This window comes from Rhipicephalus microplus, chromosome 7 (genome assembly GCF_043290135.1).
Source record: "Rhipicephalus microplus isolate Deutch F79 chromosome 7, USDA_Rmic, whole genome shotgun sequence".
Taxonomy (NCBI): domain Eukaryota; kingdom Metazoa; phylum Arthropoda; class Arachnida; order Ixodida; family Ixodidae; genus Rhipicephalus; species Rhipicephalus microplus.
In genome coordinates this window covers 33,228,653-33,244,309 of record NC_134706.1, presented here as the reverse complement: position 1 = coordinate 33,244,309, position 15,657 = coordinate 33,228,653, and the positions used below count along the sequence as shown (strand labels likewise).

General features: G+C 44.6%; 2 protein-coding genes across 2 annotated transcripts; one reads left to right on the top strand and one right to left on the bottom strand.

The window, feature by feature from the left end:
• Positions 1-1,379: 1,379 nt before the first annotated feature.
• Positions 1,380-11,095, bottom strand: LOC119180332 (uncharacterized). The gene is made up of 4 exons (XM_037431514.2): positions 10,264-11,095; positions 7,231-7,554; positions 6,241-6,405; positions 1,380-4,627 (listed from the first exon to the last, which is right to left on the bottom strand). The coding sequence occupies exons 1-4, from the start codon at positions 10,978-10,980 to the stop codon at positions 4,157-4,159; spliced, it is 1,677 nt and encodes a 558-aa protein (XP_037287411.1). The 5' UTR covers positions 10,981-11,095; the 3' UTR covers positions 1,380-4,156.
• On the top strand, positions 11,053-14,703 carry LOC119179618 (centrosomal protein 20). Its single transcript, XM_037430736.2, has 4 exons — positions 11,053-11,524; positions 11,681-11,887; positions 13,470-13,554; positions 13,677-14,703. The coding sequence occupies exons 1-4, from the start codon at positions 11,497-11,499 to the stop codon at positions 13,756-13,758; spliced, it is 402 nt and encodes a 133-aa protein (XP_037286633.1). The 5' UTR covers positions 11,053-11,496; the 3' UTR covers positions 13,759-14,703.
• Positions 14,704-15,657: the final 954 nt, after the last annotated feature.

The window sequence follows — 15,657 nt, the reverse complement described above, 5'->3', positions numbered from 1 at the left end:
TTTTGAGTGCATTTCGGTTGCTCTGTTGCAGTGACAATCGATTTGTTTTTGCCATACTCTGTTTGTGTGTTGGTAGTTTTGCATACACATCCTTTTGACAGACAATCGGCCAGTGTACTGAATCGTTACTTGGAGGAACACTCAGGGTTTTACTGCGGTAGCAATTACATGGACACTCTCAGCTGAATTTTGCTGGCGGCGATGTTGGCGACTGCCGTCATTTACCGTATATGTATACGTATCTATGAATATGAAAACACAAGAAACAAAAATAATTCAGAAAAAGACTCCGGCGCACAATATCGAACGTCTGACCTCTTGCTTATGAGTGTGTGGCGTTAGCCACACACTCATAAGCAAGAGCACCTTTTTCTACGTTGAAAAGGCAAGCAGTTTATATCTACCACTTGTAGCTTCCAATGGCGATTTTGGGGAACTATCGTGTTTTCAGCATTACCAGCAAGATGGCGCAAAGAGCGCGCATCCCCAGATAGTCACGACGCGGCGATGCTCGCAGATGCGATCATCTCCCATGCGTACTTTGCCCTGCAATGGGGGGGGGGGGGGGGGTAGACGCTCACGCGTGCTTATCTTGCGATGGGGAGAATCATAAGCCTTGGGCTTTCACCGGAACGACTATGTTGTAGTTACCGGGCACACAAAGGTCACTGTACTCGCTGCACAATCTCTGTTTGCGAAGGGCGTGCTTTTCAGACACAGCGAAGTAACAACTGAGACACTTGTTCGCGTTCATCTGTACCTGTGAGTGCTTGTCATGCGTCATTTGTGCGTGAGCAACGTGGGGCACGTTTTGATTTGCTTGCCATTCTTCGCATGATGTTCCAATTTGTTGCTATCGCATTCATTGCTGAGGCGTAAGCGTTGTAGGCCCGTGTGCTCAGATTTGGGTACTTGTTAAAGAACCCCAGATGGTCGAAATTTCTGGAGCCCTCCACCACGGCAGCATCTCTCATAATCATATAGTGGTTTTGGGACGTCAAAGCCCACATATCAATCAATCATCGCATTGATTGCTTCGCATTTGCGACTAAGCTGCGACTTTTTTCAATCGTCAGGACAGATGCCTTGAACGTGACACCAGACGGGCAGCTTCGTGCCGTTCTGGTACTTCAACACGACTGCTATGACATGTCATCAGTGTAAGGCATTCAATGCCACAAGCACCCTGCTACAGTGTCACTGAAACTCAATCGGAACACTGCCGGTGTGTGTGTTCAAGAATTTGCAGCAGAGCCACCACACCTATATGCAACAGAGGCATCATCATTAGGCCTAGCAGTCTCAAGAGGAACAACTGATCCAGACAACAAAACAAAGCTTACACGTTCTAGTTGGCTTGAGATAAAATGAAGCATTGCTTGCTTATATCAGTGGTTTATTGACGTGACGGAGAGCAGGCAGCACGGGTTCATTACAACCAAGATGTGCATCGTAAACGTACCCGTGTCATTAGGCATATTCAAAACGGGCAGATAACCATTTTGGTGGAGGCCTTATCGTGAAACGGCGCAACAACAAAAAAAAAACACGAAACACTGACAAATAAAAAGATGCAAAGACAAGCGCAGCTTCACGATCAAGGACCCTTACCAACTCGGCCAACTATCGGTGCTGGTAGAAGACTACATAGGCTGGCTGTGAACCTGAAAGACACGGGTTCGATCCTGGTTGTAGCGGTCGCATTTCTGTGGAGGTAAAACACCAGGTGCCCGTGTACTGTGTCATGTCGGTGCACATAAAAGGACCCCAGGGGCACAATACTGTACACATTCAATAGCAGAAGGGAATGCAAGAACAGCATAAGGGAGCTAATGAGCAAAGGGAAAGTACCCAGGTGGACCATACAATGAACTTGCAAATGCTTTCAATGTATTTAACTACTAACATAATTGAATATCAGTACTTGAGGGTACTGTTTTTCAAAGCTTGAAACTGAAGATAGTCATGACTAACAATTTATTAGTATTGATGCTTTGACTGATTCTCGGGTAGTAATGCAATTTTACGAGGTCTTGGGTGATGGCGCTCATAGTCATTTTCACAAACTGTAGGCACTAGATAGGATTAAGCCAGACACAAAACAGGCTTATTTGCTTCTCCTGCCAAAGCAGTTATTTTTTGATCTAGTCTAAATCGTACGGAGACCCGTCTGGATCTCTATTGATATCTATATTTTTTCATAGTCTGTTTTTTGCCTAACTGACATCAAATGATTGACAACACTGCCGCTTCCAGCTCCTGTTCTATGTCTGACTGTCAGATATGTACATGCAAGCCTCAACCATTTCTGGGTAGCGTGTGATAAAATATATTACGCAACATGTTATATTATATTACGACTCCTGCTGGCCGAAATTATCCAAAGTCCTCCACTACAGCATAGCCCAAGTCATGTTGGGACGTTGAACTCTAGAACACCAACCAGCCTATAATTTTGGTATAAACATGGTGCAACGTGTGAATGAAAACTCCACACAGCTGCGGCTGTCCGTGACAACAAAATGCTGGAAAACTATTTCAGGCTGCCACATTCACTTCAAAATCTGTTAAAACAATGTGACTACAAAGCATTCCTCATTTCCTAGTAGCTGCTAAAGGCTGACGCTGATGCTGCCGCTATTGAGTGTATATTGCAGCCATTAGCGTACCAGTCATCAAGCCTAGTGAGGAGGAGAATTTCGGAACTGAAGTAACACAAAGTTTGGGCCTGTAAATGCGTACAGGCAGCTAACAAGACCTTTGATTATTAACCGAAAAATTAAATTGGCAAAACTCGCATAAACAGAATTATAACATATTCAACAAAGTGATTCAGCAACTTCAAAAAAAAATTTTAAAGCTGCGAACATGTGTCAACTACACATATTGCATACATACACTTAAAAGAACACACACAGAGAAGAAAACAACGTGGTTTGCTCATCTGACTGGGACGTAAACATAGACGAAATCTCTGAGGACTATAAAGTGAAGGTGGGTGAGGGCAAGGACAATGTCCAACCGTATCATGCCAGAGTCTATTCACACTTCTTTGAAATAAAAGGGCCAAAACACAATAATTTGCAGTGGTTGCAAGGTAAAAGCAGTTTCAGTCTTCTTTGCTTACCACTCGAATAGCACATGTCCTACTATATGTGCACGGAAGCTGGCAGCGTGGCAACAATCAATGTTAGTGGTGCATTCTGCTCTGTTATTTTTTTTTACGTTGCCTCCACACTTGAAGTCTTGCGCCAGGGGCAATCAAAGCAGTTACACTGTCGTCACCAATGCATGCGGCATTACAACCTAGCAACTAATGAGACGTTTCCAGTAATCAAGTGCAGTTTTCACTGTTGACTCAATTCGCGGTGACAGGCCTCAACTTATCCCATAAGTTTGCGGCGCAGTCATGCCATCACATTGGTCACATTCACGGGGACATTCAATGAGCGTTAGAATTATATACACACAATATTGACAAAAATATGGCAGCTGGGTCAGTGTTAGACCTGGCGCTTTCTGCCCAGAGAGAGTGACAATTGGGGCACCTTTCAAGAACTGCTGCAAGAGCCACTTTTTTTTTTTTCCTCGTGACAACAGAGCTGTTTGGACCAATGACTAGTGTAAAGTTTTACAAGACTAATTGATGCTTGCGTAATGGTATGTATTAGTAACTGCAATATGCCTTTCAGGTGAGTGAAAACTTCTAGTGTGCGAAAATGTTGAAAGAACTTTCAGAACTTCGCACCTAAAAACTTTACTTGTTTGACTACCACCCGAGAGGCCAACCTGTAGCCCCACACACCTATAAAGTCTTCATTGTCAATTTAAATAAACTCTAAAAGGTAAATGGGGCACATGCTGGTGCTGATTGCAAAGCTTTGGCATGTAAAGCATTAAAGCCGTATAATATGTTTGAGATCTCAAAAGGGACTACATAGTTGGCACTAAAACACTTAAAATCAGAAATTTGTTGGCAGGATGAAGCACTGGTGCAATGACAAAGTGATGGGAGCACATTCTGATAGCGTAAAGAGCGGGAATAAGAAGGAACATACGAGCGTTATCACAAAGGACCATTCATTTTCTGAACTAGACTCTATTAAAACGTCTCCAAAGGCGCAAATGGGCATGCATCAGCTGCCCCATCGACGAGTCAGGTTTTACCAGACTTCATCGGGCCTTCTTGGCAGCAAGTGTCGTCGCCAATTCTTTCATCGGCCTCCTCTTCTTCCTCGGCGTCTTCTTCACCACTTTTCTCGTACAAAACGTCGCCTTCTATGGCCTCCTTGTGACTGGAAAGCGACTCGTGCGACAGACTAACGACGCGACGTCGTGGTGCCTCCGGTTGGTGAAGCTCGGATTCCGACACCTCCTCAACCCGCTCGCGTCTCGGCCTCTCCGGCCTGGTCCAGTAGAACAAGACGAAGAGCTTCACAAAGATCATTGCCGCAAAAACGCCAAGGACGCCAATGCAGATGACATTGATGATGTTGTTCGCCATGCTCCACCAGGTTTGGTGCTCTGCGAAGTTCCGCGCAAACTTCCCTAGCTCCGTGCCGAGGCTGGAGAGTGGGCTGAAGAGGGCCTTGGACAACAGCTCGGATAGGACGAACAACGGGTTGACCTACGACCAACATTAGTGCGTACATGTTAAAGGGACACTAATTCGGAACACTGAATCAGTTTAAATTGATAAATTGCACACTGAGAAGTCAGTTTCCATTTTAAAATTGAGCACTGAAATCGCTGAAAGTGGTGTTGCATATTTAAAAGCGTACATTTTTTGGGTTTTTGTATCGTTGACTCAATGAAGTTTTATAAAAGTTCATATGGTAAAGGAGTACTGACACAAATTAAAAATATTTTTTATTGTTGCTCTAAATAAAAGAACTGATGTCGAGAAACCTAAAATGAGTATTAAGATGCCTGGGAATGCGTCGAATATATTTTTACTACTGCTACCTTAAAAAAACGCATTGGGTTTTGATATCAAGGGGGCTTCTCAGTGACCTGTCAAAACTGTGACGTCATGCGAATACGGCAACTAGCGACATACGGCGAATCTGTCATGTGCTGGCGGTGCATAAAAACAATGAGCAAATTGTCATTCAGTGGATGCTGCAATTTAGGCTGCACGCCAGATGCAGAGCTCGCAAACTTGGGAACTGTCCCAACATGTCGGAATAATGTGCATTGCAGCACTAGCAGACGCTCAGGGATGAAAACTTTAAAATTAAAAAAATATTTTATATGCGTTGTCTGACTCCAGTGTGTGGAGAGCATTGCCATTGCTAACCAAGGAAACGAAAAATGTCCTGAAGTAATGTAGAGTACTGGGCGAGTTCGTATAGATTCATGTCGAAGCACAGAACAGGGAAAACTGGACACGGTAAAGAATACACAGGACAGACAGGCACTAACTGTGACCTGGAGTTTAATGAAAAAAAAAATCTGTCTATTATAGTTGGTAACAGCAACAATGATATGACGTCACGTAAACATCCAAAAAATATCCGAAGGTAGAAAACCAAAATAGAGGCAAACCGCCTGTAACAACTTATGTAAAACCAGAACTTTTTACCTTTTGCGTACGCCACTAGTGATAGGAGATCCCTGTGACAGTCTCGAACTTTGCTACCTCCTAATTCTGCATTTATTATGTAACCCACTTTTTTTGCATTTTTTGTACTAGGATGCAATAACAACAGTGAGTAAACAAATAAATGAAGAGCACCTAAACCTTTGTTAGACTTCAGATGCAAAAACTTGGCAGGTACATGCCAAGGCGCTCCTCCTACTCTTGCTCTCCTACTCCGGCAACGAAGAGAAAGCTACGGGGCGGATCTTCTTTACATGTACCACTACCGAAAGTAGTCCGGTATGTCACCCCTTCCGTGCCGCTATTAGAAGTGACAGCTGTGCGCAGTGAGTGCTTCATACTGGCGCAGACGCCGCTTTGCGTTCAATGAACACCAGACCAGCTTTGCTTAAGTGCCGCGCCTCTAAAAACCTAACCTAAGTTAACCTAACCTAACCGGCATTAACCAGATTCAGGCCCTTGCTTGCTCAGCTATTTATTCAGATTTCACACGTGTAGAACCAGCTTTAATTTTTCATATTTTGACGAGAAACTTCAATTAATCAAAAATAAAGGTGAAAGAAGTCCGAAATGTCATGTCAGCGGTCCTCTCCCGCTTACCTGACGTCAGGCAGAAAGATTGAAGTTAGCAGCCTTACCTGCAACACAGGGTCAACGTGCAAGCTTTCGTAGTACCTCTCGCACTCTGCGCTGCTCGTGCGTCCCAGAATCTGTTGGAGCCAGCCGGGGCTGTAGCCCGGCTGGCAGTGCTTGGGCGGAACCACATTTTGCGAGATGTACGCGTCCCTTCGTGCGTGCTCCAGCTGGCCCAAACAAGAAAGCGGGCACATGGTTACAGCTGCACTAGCCAGAATCGTACATGTCTAGCTGCACTTTGCTTTTGTAGTACTAAAAAAGAGTTCATCACAGGTGGAGTATTACTGCAACAGTGTGCCTTTCATGAAGGGAATTACTGCTACAGTAGTACTCCATTCACAAAGCAGTACTACCACAGTAATACTCTCTCTTCTCGATGTTGTCGCAGCAGGAGGACAACTAGGAAAATACTTTGAGTTATCCGACTGCGAATGTGTTTTGAAGCTTACTTTGACATGACTAAATGAATCGAACAGATAATTAGGTCAAGCAAAGCAGAAGAGACTATAGATGTTGTCTTTTATCTGAGTGTAGTAATTACTACGTAAATTGAAAATAATTATAAATTTGACAAAGTATTACCCTTTTCGGCATTGGGCAAGAACACAACCTTCGTATTACCTGTCCGGTACACTATCGATTGCGCTACAACAAAAGCCAACTCCTGGTGCATTTCATTCAATATTTCTGTATTCACAATTAGTGTTAGCCAGTGCTGCCGGTTGTCTAAAATTGGCTTCAATCGGTACAGTATCGGATGCATGATTTGAAGGTTGTTAGCTCGGATCCCACAGATTGACAGAGTGATTTTGGGTCAGCTTCAATTCCTTCCAATTTGCGTAGTAATTACCATGCCGCAAATAAAACACAGTAATTAAAGTATCCTTTAACTAGCCTAATTGTCCATTTATTTAATTTGGTTGTGTCTGCTATTGCATTTTGGGGCTTATTTTAAAGGATATAAACTAAGTTGATCGATTGAAGGTAGTCACCTGATAGCAAAGGGCCCAGTGCCAGACAAAGCTGAGCAGGAGAAAGTAAAAGACAATCATCAAGGTGATAGCCTTCCACGGGCGACCCCGCATCAGTATGATGAGGAAGACTCCCAGCATGGCGCAGGCTGGAACTGCGAGTCGAACATCCACCGGTCCCATGGTCTGGCCCCAGGCCTGGGCCAGGCGACCCAGGAGCGCATTGGCACCGTGCGGCAGCTCATCTGGTGTCACCACCGAACTGGTGAGGATGGTGGACAGCTTCTGCTCCAGCTGCGATGACTTGGTGCTGCCATCCGTGGCAAGCTTCTCCAACGTCGCCACCTGTTAACGATCACCGACAACACTTTTGTCAAGTTTCTTACAACATTCCTTTTAGAAAGAAGACAAGTACCTGTATAAGCTGGAACTTGGTAAGGTTGGTGCAATGATTCAAGAATGACGAGAAGAGAATCATCGATAAAGAAAAATGCACTGGCAAAAACAACACAGGTGCAGTGCTCTCAGATAAAAATATGCCATCAAAGACATTGAAAGAGCCACAACATCCAATTTCTTACTATAATCTGGGTTATGTAGGTTAATCCTTTTGCTTTCACAGACAAGCTGGTGAAATTCTAGTGCATCAAGCACTTAGTTTATTACCGAATATTTTATAAATGCGCGAGCAGTCTCGGAAGGGGGCAACAATGGTGCAGTTGCAAGCTGTGACCCAACAAGCCGTTTGCTGTGCGAATGTTTGCATTCTAGTGAGTGATTTGGTTCTGTTGTCAGCTGTGCCTGCAATCAAGCTACATTACCTTTCTCCGACTTTTCATTGAAACTGACCAGTTTTCCGAAACTGAAACTTTATAAATAGACCACAGGGTTAATATACTGGCTCTGCCATGCAAACGGCCTAGGTTTGATCCTCCCTTGGGCTTGGAAATTCTTATTATTAATTTTGTTTATATCTTCTTCGATGTTTCGGTCATGGACATGACGATTTTTTGCTCACAACCAATGACGCCCACATCAACACCAACGCTAGAATTTTATTGAATAAAGCTCTTTAACACTGTCGCATAAAAATCAGGACCTTTAACAGTGTTCCCATGCTCACCGAAGAGCCAATTCAAGCACCTACCTGTCAGGCCAACGTGCCTGGAATCGCCAGATATCTTTAAATGATTCATCCTATTTATCAGGCTCAGTGTTAACCAGCGCATGATGCATGTGTTTGAGTTATATTTCTGCGTGTTGATGCATGCGTGCTATTGTAAGTTATCTGCTTTGTTGTATGAAAGTGAGGGTGAGAATCTTAACGAATATCGACCGTCCTGTCAAAATTTCCTCCTCAAAGGTGAATGAACACAAGCGCATGGGCATGCACTCCATTCGGACGTCGTGAGACTGATTTCAGATGACCCCTACCTCCAGAGAGCACTGCAGGGCACATTAGAGAGACCATTTCTTTGCATGGGGAGGCGATCGCTGCTGCACTTTGGTTCTCAAGGCCAGTTCTCAAAGGACTTCATAAGTTGTGTCCAACTATAGGTTTCCTGACAGCCACTCGCCGAAATATCAATGCTTAAAGAACCCCTGACAGCGCAAGCTTTGTTTTTGAATTTTTTACACAAACTTTGTAGCTTTGCATCTGATTATCCCGAAATTGAATTGTAAATACTCTAATGCATCGTATAATTAATGCTAATGTCATTAATTCAGATTGACTTTGCATCAAATCAAAACGCCCACCTAGATATTATAACAAACTAGTGCCCCACAGCTGGGGAGCACCTGACACGACGTGCGCTCAAGTTTCGGTGATGTTGAACGTCGCAACATTATCATATAGCGGAACCTACGGTGAAGAAAGAAACGGCGCAGGTGCTTGGAGTGTGTCCCCCTCAGAAAGAAAAACATAAACATATTCATGGCGTAAGCAGCCAAAAACACCTCGAGAGCAGCCCAAGAACAGAGTGAGAGGGTTGACGAATAATAGCCTTGACCGAGTGCCAGTCGGGGTATAGTGCACACCCCGCAAATGTTCTCTGACGTCAACAATGCTCTCCTTACTCGCGGAGCGTGGAGCCTTTGTTTACGGCAAACCAGAGATGATGTCAATTGGTGGTGGTAACTTAGATGAGTATGTGACGTATGGAGACGGGGATGGTTAACAGAAGCAGAGGAGCAAGAAGTCGCAATGGAATAAACATGGCGTATGAGCTGGGCCACGTCTCCCAGTCATCATAGCATCATAAGTATGCACGTTCACTTTGAAACCAAATTATTATATCTTATAAACTATGCTCGTCACTAATAATAGGTCAGAAGTGTCCCTAGATGTAGGGCTCTCAAACAAGCTAAGCATCCTCGAGTTTCCAAATTTGGTGTCGGGTCCCTCAAGTGTGATTTCGCAATGGTGGCTGATCACAGCATGCCAGTTACCATGGCAGTATGCGGCAGCGTGCGATAACGCAGTGACTACCAATATTTTCTAAGAATCGGCCAGTTTCCATAGCAACACACAGCTGCGCGTTTCGTAAGGTGCCGGTTACTATGGCAACCTCAAGCCGCGTCCGATAAGACGCGGATAGTGCTGGTTGCCATGACAACCTCAAATCGCATCTGATAGCAAGCGCGCATCACTAACCAGTTGTCTTGGCAACGCCACATATCGCGAAGCGCCGGTTGTTATGGCAACCACAAGCCGCGGCTGATGCCGCCTTATCAGAAGGCGCCAGTTGCCATGGCAACCTGGTTGAGGAAGCGGGAACGCCCACTTCTTATCTGCCATGGCCTGTTTAAAAAAAAGCCACTCACGTCGTCAGACGAGAGGACTATCTAGAACTTGACGTAGCACGCACGCATCATTAAGCAGTTGTCATGGCAACGCCACATATTACGAAGCACCGGTTGCTATGGCAACCACAAGCCGCCTCCGATACCGCTCTATCAGAGAGCGCCAGTTGCCATGGCAACCTGGTTGAGGAAGCGGGAACGCCCACTTCTTATCTGCCATGGCCTATTAAAAAAAAAACACACACTCACGTCGTCAGACGAGAGGAGTATCTCGAACTTGACGTTGGCAGGCATCTCGTCTCCGCCGAACTTGGCGCTGTAGATGACGTTGAGAGCGAGACGCCTGAGGTAGATGAATTCGCGGTCGTGTTGGCCGTCAGCTAGCACTTGACTGAGCCTTAGCTGCTTCACCTGCTCCCCGCATTTCCTCGCCTCGCGTCGCATCGCCTTGCAATCGCAGTCACAGCTAGTTCGCTGCTTGCAGTCGCAACCAGTGGGCGAGCCGGCGCTTTCTTCGTTCGCAGTTTCGCTTTCTTCGTTCGTCGTTTCGACCACGGTTTCGTCTGGTTCCTCGAACGCCGCCGGGTATCGACTAAACTTCTTCGTTTCGGCAGCAGCCCGCGCTCTGATCTCGCTGTAGATTCGGGCCCGGGCTTCGGGAGACGTCGTGTCCTCCGATATCGGTTCGGGCAACGCGCCCGAGCTCTTCTTCGACTTGGACTGTTGGCACGTTCGCTTGCCCGACGAAGGCGGCTTGGACGCGACGCCCAGCATGTCGTGCGGGTTCACCCAGCCCTCGGTGTCGCCCAGAATGACGCGCATTCGGGACGCGTCGCCGTTGCCGAAGCGGCTCCGATAGAAGTCGTCCACGTCCGTCGAGTCGGGCTCGACCGATTGACCCTGCGACGTTCCGAGGACGGAAAGCGACAGCAGAAGCGCGCCAACGAAGTTCAAGCACGTTCGCATGGCTCGTATCGAAGGAAAGCGCTCGCCTTCGGGATTCTGTGGGCGCTTCGACGAGCTCGAGCGCCACGCGAAATCCTACACCGTCGCTGCGTCCAAGTCTTCGTCCCCGCCTGCGCTGTTTATAGCGAGTACTGATTCAATAGTTGCGACTGAGAGAAACTATTGTATTTGCTGTGCCACTCTCAGTCCTTTACACTACAAAGAAACGCAATTAAAAAGTGCACAATAAAAAAATTCCATAATTATTAACTTGACACACAAATGCAGAATGGCTAATTATGATTATTTACGATAATTCTCAGCTACAATATTGAAGGTTTCAACGCTCTCAAATGGCTGGCCTTTTGTTGTGGTTACGGAATGGCGCCTATTTGAAAGACCGTGTGTTGCACGAAGGTTGTATATTTGAAGTCAAAAGTGGAAAGCCTTATAACTTCTACGCTTTAGCCTGCTGGAGTCTTCATTGTCTGTTCACAAACATCCCGTTTTAGTTATTTTATAAACTGAAACCGAACGATGAGCTCTGAAAAGGACGTAAAGACAGGTTAGCATCTATAACACTATTTTGCTAGTTTCGTTTCGACGTATCGCTTTCTCTCTCTTTCTTTTTTCCCCACTTCTCTTTTAACGTGTGCAAGTCGTCTTAGGGAAGACGGGTGAGATTGTAAAGACCTTGTAACGTTTACGGTTTTCGTTACAGCTCTGACGGAGATCTTGGAAGAAAACGGCGTGCTGCCTTCGTTGCGCGCTAATTTGCGCTCGGAGATTGTGAAGGCTTTGGAGGAACCGTCAGCAGCCACCCGAAGAACTCCAAGGCTGCCCGAACAGAACTGCCTCATCAACGAACTTGTGCTGGAGTACCTCGCCTTCAACAACTACAAGCAAACCGCGTCTATTCTCGAAGCAGGTAAAAGAACGCAAAGGCGTCACCGAAAATTTGTGTGTGTTTGGGGGGGGGGGGGGGGGGGTGCTTGTCCTTGCTTTATGGGTAATCGCGAGTGTGTTTGTATGCGTGCGCGGATGTATAAACACACGACATGTAGTAATTCCGAAATAAGGAAGTCACTCCCCCTTCCTTTCCAGAAAAATAAACACACACCTGGCCATGCACTGAAAAAATGTTACGAAAGCAGGATTCTAGCCAGGGCCCTGCCTGGGAATTTCTTTCAGAGGGGGAGGGGGGTGTTAGAGTGCGAATGGCTAACTTTGGCAGCTGGTGGTCAATGTGAAAGTGTCCAAATACTTTAGTATCTTCCGAAAAGTGAAAGCACAAAAAAAATTTCAGTGGGTGTCCGAACCCCAACGACTACCCCATAATTACAGCCCTAATTATAGCTGTTGGCGAAGACCACGACCCCTACTGACGAAATTGTGCGTGTTTTTAGCTTACAAAAGAAGAGATTTTAATAGATAGTATAACAGCTGTCAACGTGCATTACAAATTTCTGCAAACTGTTCTTTCTTTCTTGCACCAGTAACGCCACAAGTGATTTTATTAAGGCGAAAGCCCTAGGCACATTTTTGAGCGGCCCCTTGAGCAAAACATGGCAAGGGAATGAACTGGTGTAAACCAACATTTCCTGTGTCTCTCACCTCGTCATCGGGACATCACATCCAAATTTGTGACTTCACTGACGTTACGAGGTGACATCATCTGTTGACATTGTCACTTGATCAAAGGTGAGTCCCTTCTGTGGATGCTGCAACACTGTGCAAGGTGAAGAAATTTTCAGATTAGGGTGGGAAAGTAACGATGCAACTGTCTGAGAAGGCGATTTTATGCCCGTCTCGCATTATGCAGTGTGAGGGTTCTCGCCATCTGGCCAAACGTCGAAATGCGATGCTGCTTCAAAACTTGCAAAGACAATTATTAATAAAGTATAAACAATGAACAGTTCAGTTTACAGCTCAAACTCCTCACGGCTATTGCATGTGCGATTCACTGTTCAGCCTTCTTCAGCCTTCACCACGTCAGCCGAGCAAAGCACGCACGCGTGCACCCGGCCAATCTTTCCCCAGCGCTGTGTCAGGGCTTGTCCTGTTCCATTCTTTCGTGTTTTATTAATTTGTGTGCTACCGAATGATGAATAAGTCTCGACTCGCCCGCCTTTATTATTATAATGACTACATAGTTTAAAGCCAATGACCCACTACAAAAGGCACACACGCTACTGCACACTTAGGGCCATGCAGTGGGTGCATAGCAAGTTCGAAAAGATTTGATACACTGTTCGAAGTATGCGCTTGGATGTAATATTGCTATCGCGTTCAACTCAAAGGTCCACCAATTCTTTCAGCAGATAATTTTTTTGTATTAAATTGCTGAAAAATGCAGATCCATGGATACTTATTAGTGTTAGTGCAAACAGTGTTTGGGGCTGTGTTCTGGCTAAGTACTTCAACTTCACGTTGAGTTTACTTAAAATGTGACCACTTACTTTGTGAATATTTTATCTTATATAACTCTATTTCTTGCATTTGTCTCGCAGAGAGTGGGTACCAGAGAAGCCTAGTTGGCCGTGCATTCCTTGAGAAAGAGCTCCATGTCAATTTGTCGGAGAAGGCTTCTCAACTGTAAGTGTGGCTGCACGTTGCAGTGTTCAGTAGGGAAACTAAGCATGCAATAATTTTATATTTAGGTATGACCAGTGTCGTAACTTTATTTATTCATTTTTTTTTTCATGAATCTCTTTCAGGCCATTACTGTATTCCATCATAGAGACACTTCGGAATGGCGATAGAGCCGGTACTCCAAGTGTCGCAAAGAGGACGTCCTAGAAATGTTGGTCTGCCAATTGCACAGCATTATAATTTCAGCAGATCTCTACTGAAACATTCCATGTGCATTCTATCAATTTCTTATGTTGCTTGTAAGATAACTGAACATGTTAGAATCCACATACACTTCTTAAAGTTATGCAGCAATTTTTAAGACTTATTTGGTACACTAAATGTTTTAATTAGGATTACAGAAAAATGGTTTATGTTGATAAACTATGTGGCAGTTTTAAATAAGGTGTATGTTTGTAAGAAAATTTCATACTAGTTTCTCTGTTTTTCATTGTGCAATGGCCTGTGAAGTTGTGCCTGTTTTTTTTTTTTTTTTTTTGTAAGCAAAATTGGTACGTCAGAATTGAGAACACAGGTCACGGTAAACATGATAACATGGCTCTGTTAATAAATTATGTCGACACCAACAAACCAAATGTAATTGCTGCCAGTTTCTTCACTTTAGAAACACATGCTCAATCTAATAAATATATAAAATATATATGATGTACATATGTGACAAAGTAAACATGTTTTTTGCATAGCAATACTCATTGGTCCACAGCTGGCTGTATGACATCTGCGTAAGAGCTTAATAATGCCTGCATTAATGACATCATTTTGAAAGGCGAAGTGATGCCGTACTGTACACCCACCGTCTATTTTGTCCCAGACGTACACCCTGCTTTGCTGGTCTTCGCCTTACTACAATGTGGTTTACATTTCACACTAAGCTGTATCCTAACACAGTTGTGCTTTTTCTGAAGGCAGGCTAACTGCTTGCATTTTAGATGGGCTTTTTGCACACTGCAAACCTGAAGAGCAAAACGCTGCATGTGCTGGCTTGATAAAAGTATCATATGCCTTCATTTTTGAATTGTATTTCAAGGCAATTGCTGGAAAAAGCTGTGCTTGAACATTTCGTCAGTTGATTAAATTTTCCTTCTTGGTGCACTTATGGGGCACTTGTGAGCTTTGTCACATATAGCAATCACGATCTTAGGAAACGAGAATAATGATTGGAGCACTTGTCATTCTCTGGCTGCTTTGGGTGTAGTAAGCAGGGAGTCCACAGCTTCTCATTGGCTAAGTATAGGACATTCTGGCCAAGGATTGAGGAGCCAATGTGCATTGAGATTTGGAAGGATTCTTAATTTGAAATATATACGAAACATGAGAAACGACACATTATGATAGATACTATAACAATTTTAAGCCTACTGTTCTCTGCCAAAAAAAGTGAAAGGCATGCAAAAAACCGAGGAGCACAAAAATTTCAACAATGATGTAGCAGTTCTAGAAACTGTACCCATTAACACGTAGAATTTAATCACTTGAAAGTTTACACCTATATACACCTTTTCACAGGAGGGAAAAAAACGCCGCCACGATGGGCTGTGCGCGGGAGTACAAACGCCAAGGGCGCAGCCTTGTCAGTGCATTTATGAGGGGTCACGCCAATTTGCACAGCCCAAAGAGGACTATGGCGGCGCCCAGGGAAACGTTTTTGAAAAGGTCTATAAGACTAGAAGACTTGAGGAGTTGGCGTTAATCTCCGAAAGACCGTAGCTTAAACAGTGGGTAAGCTTATGAAGGACAAAATTCTCTTCGTACCTTTGTTTTTCTCTCATCACTCTGTGGTTCTGTGCTTAAGTGGTTCTGTAAATATGTTCAATTTAAATTATATTTACAGTAATTTGTGTGTGTGTGTGTGTGTGTGTGTGTGTGTGTGTGTGTGTGTGTGTGTGTGTGTGTGTGTGTGTGTGTGCGTGTGTGCGTGCGCGCGCGCGCGCGCGCGCGCTTGTTCGCTCCGTCATTGCAAAATAATCGCCGTTGTTCATTGGCATATCTGGAAAGGAAGTTCGAATACACCATTTTTTTTTTTTCAATTTGAAATGAGTGCGAACA

Coding starts and splice junctions, on each gene's coding strand:
- LOC119180332 (XM_037431514.2), bottom strand. CDS start 10,980: ATGCGAACGTGCTTGAACTTCGTTGGCGCGCTTCTGCTGTCGCTTTCC. Junction 7,555..10,263: donor TACTCCTCTCGTCTGACGAC/GTGAGTGTGTGT, acceptor GATCGTTAACAG/GTGGCGACGTTGGAGAAGCT. Junction 6,406..7,230: donor ACTGGGCCCTTTGCTATCAG/GTGACTACCTTC, acceptor TGTTTGGGCCAG/CTGGAGCACGCACGAAGGGA.
- LOC119179618 (XM_037430736.2), top strand. CDS start 11,497: ATGAGCTCTGAAAAGGACGTAAAGACAG. Junction 11,525..11,680: donor TGAAAAGGACGTAAAGACAG/GTTAGCATCTAT, acceptor TTTTCGTTACAG/CTCTGACGGAGATCTTGGAA. Junction 13,555..13,676: donor TCGGAGAAGGCTTCTCAACT/GTAAGTGTGGCT, acceptor AATCTCTTTCAG/GCCATTACTGTATTCCATCA.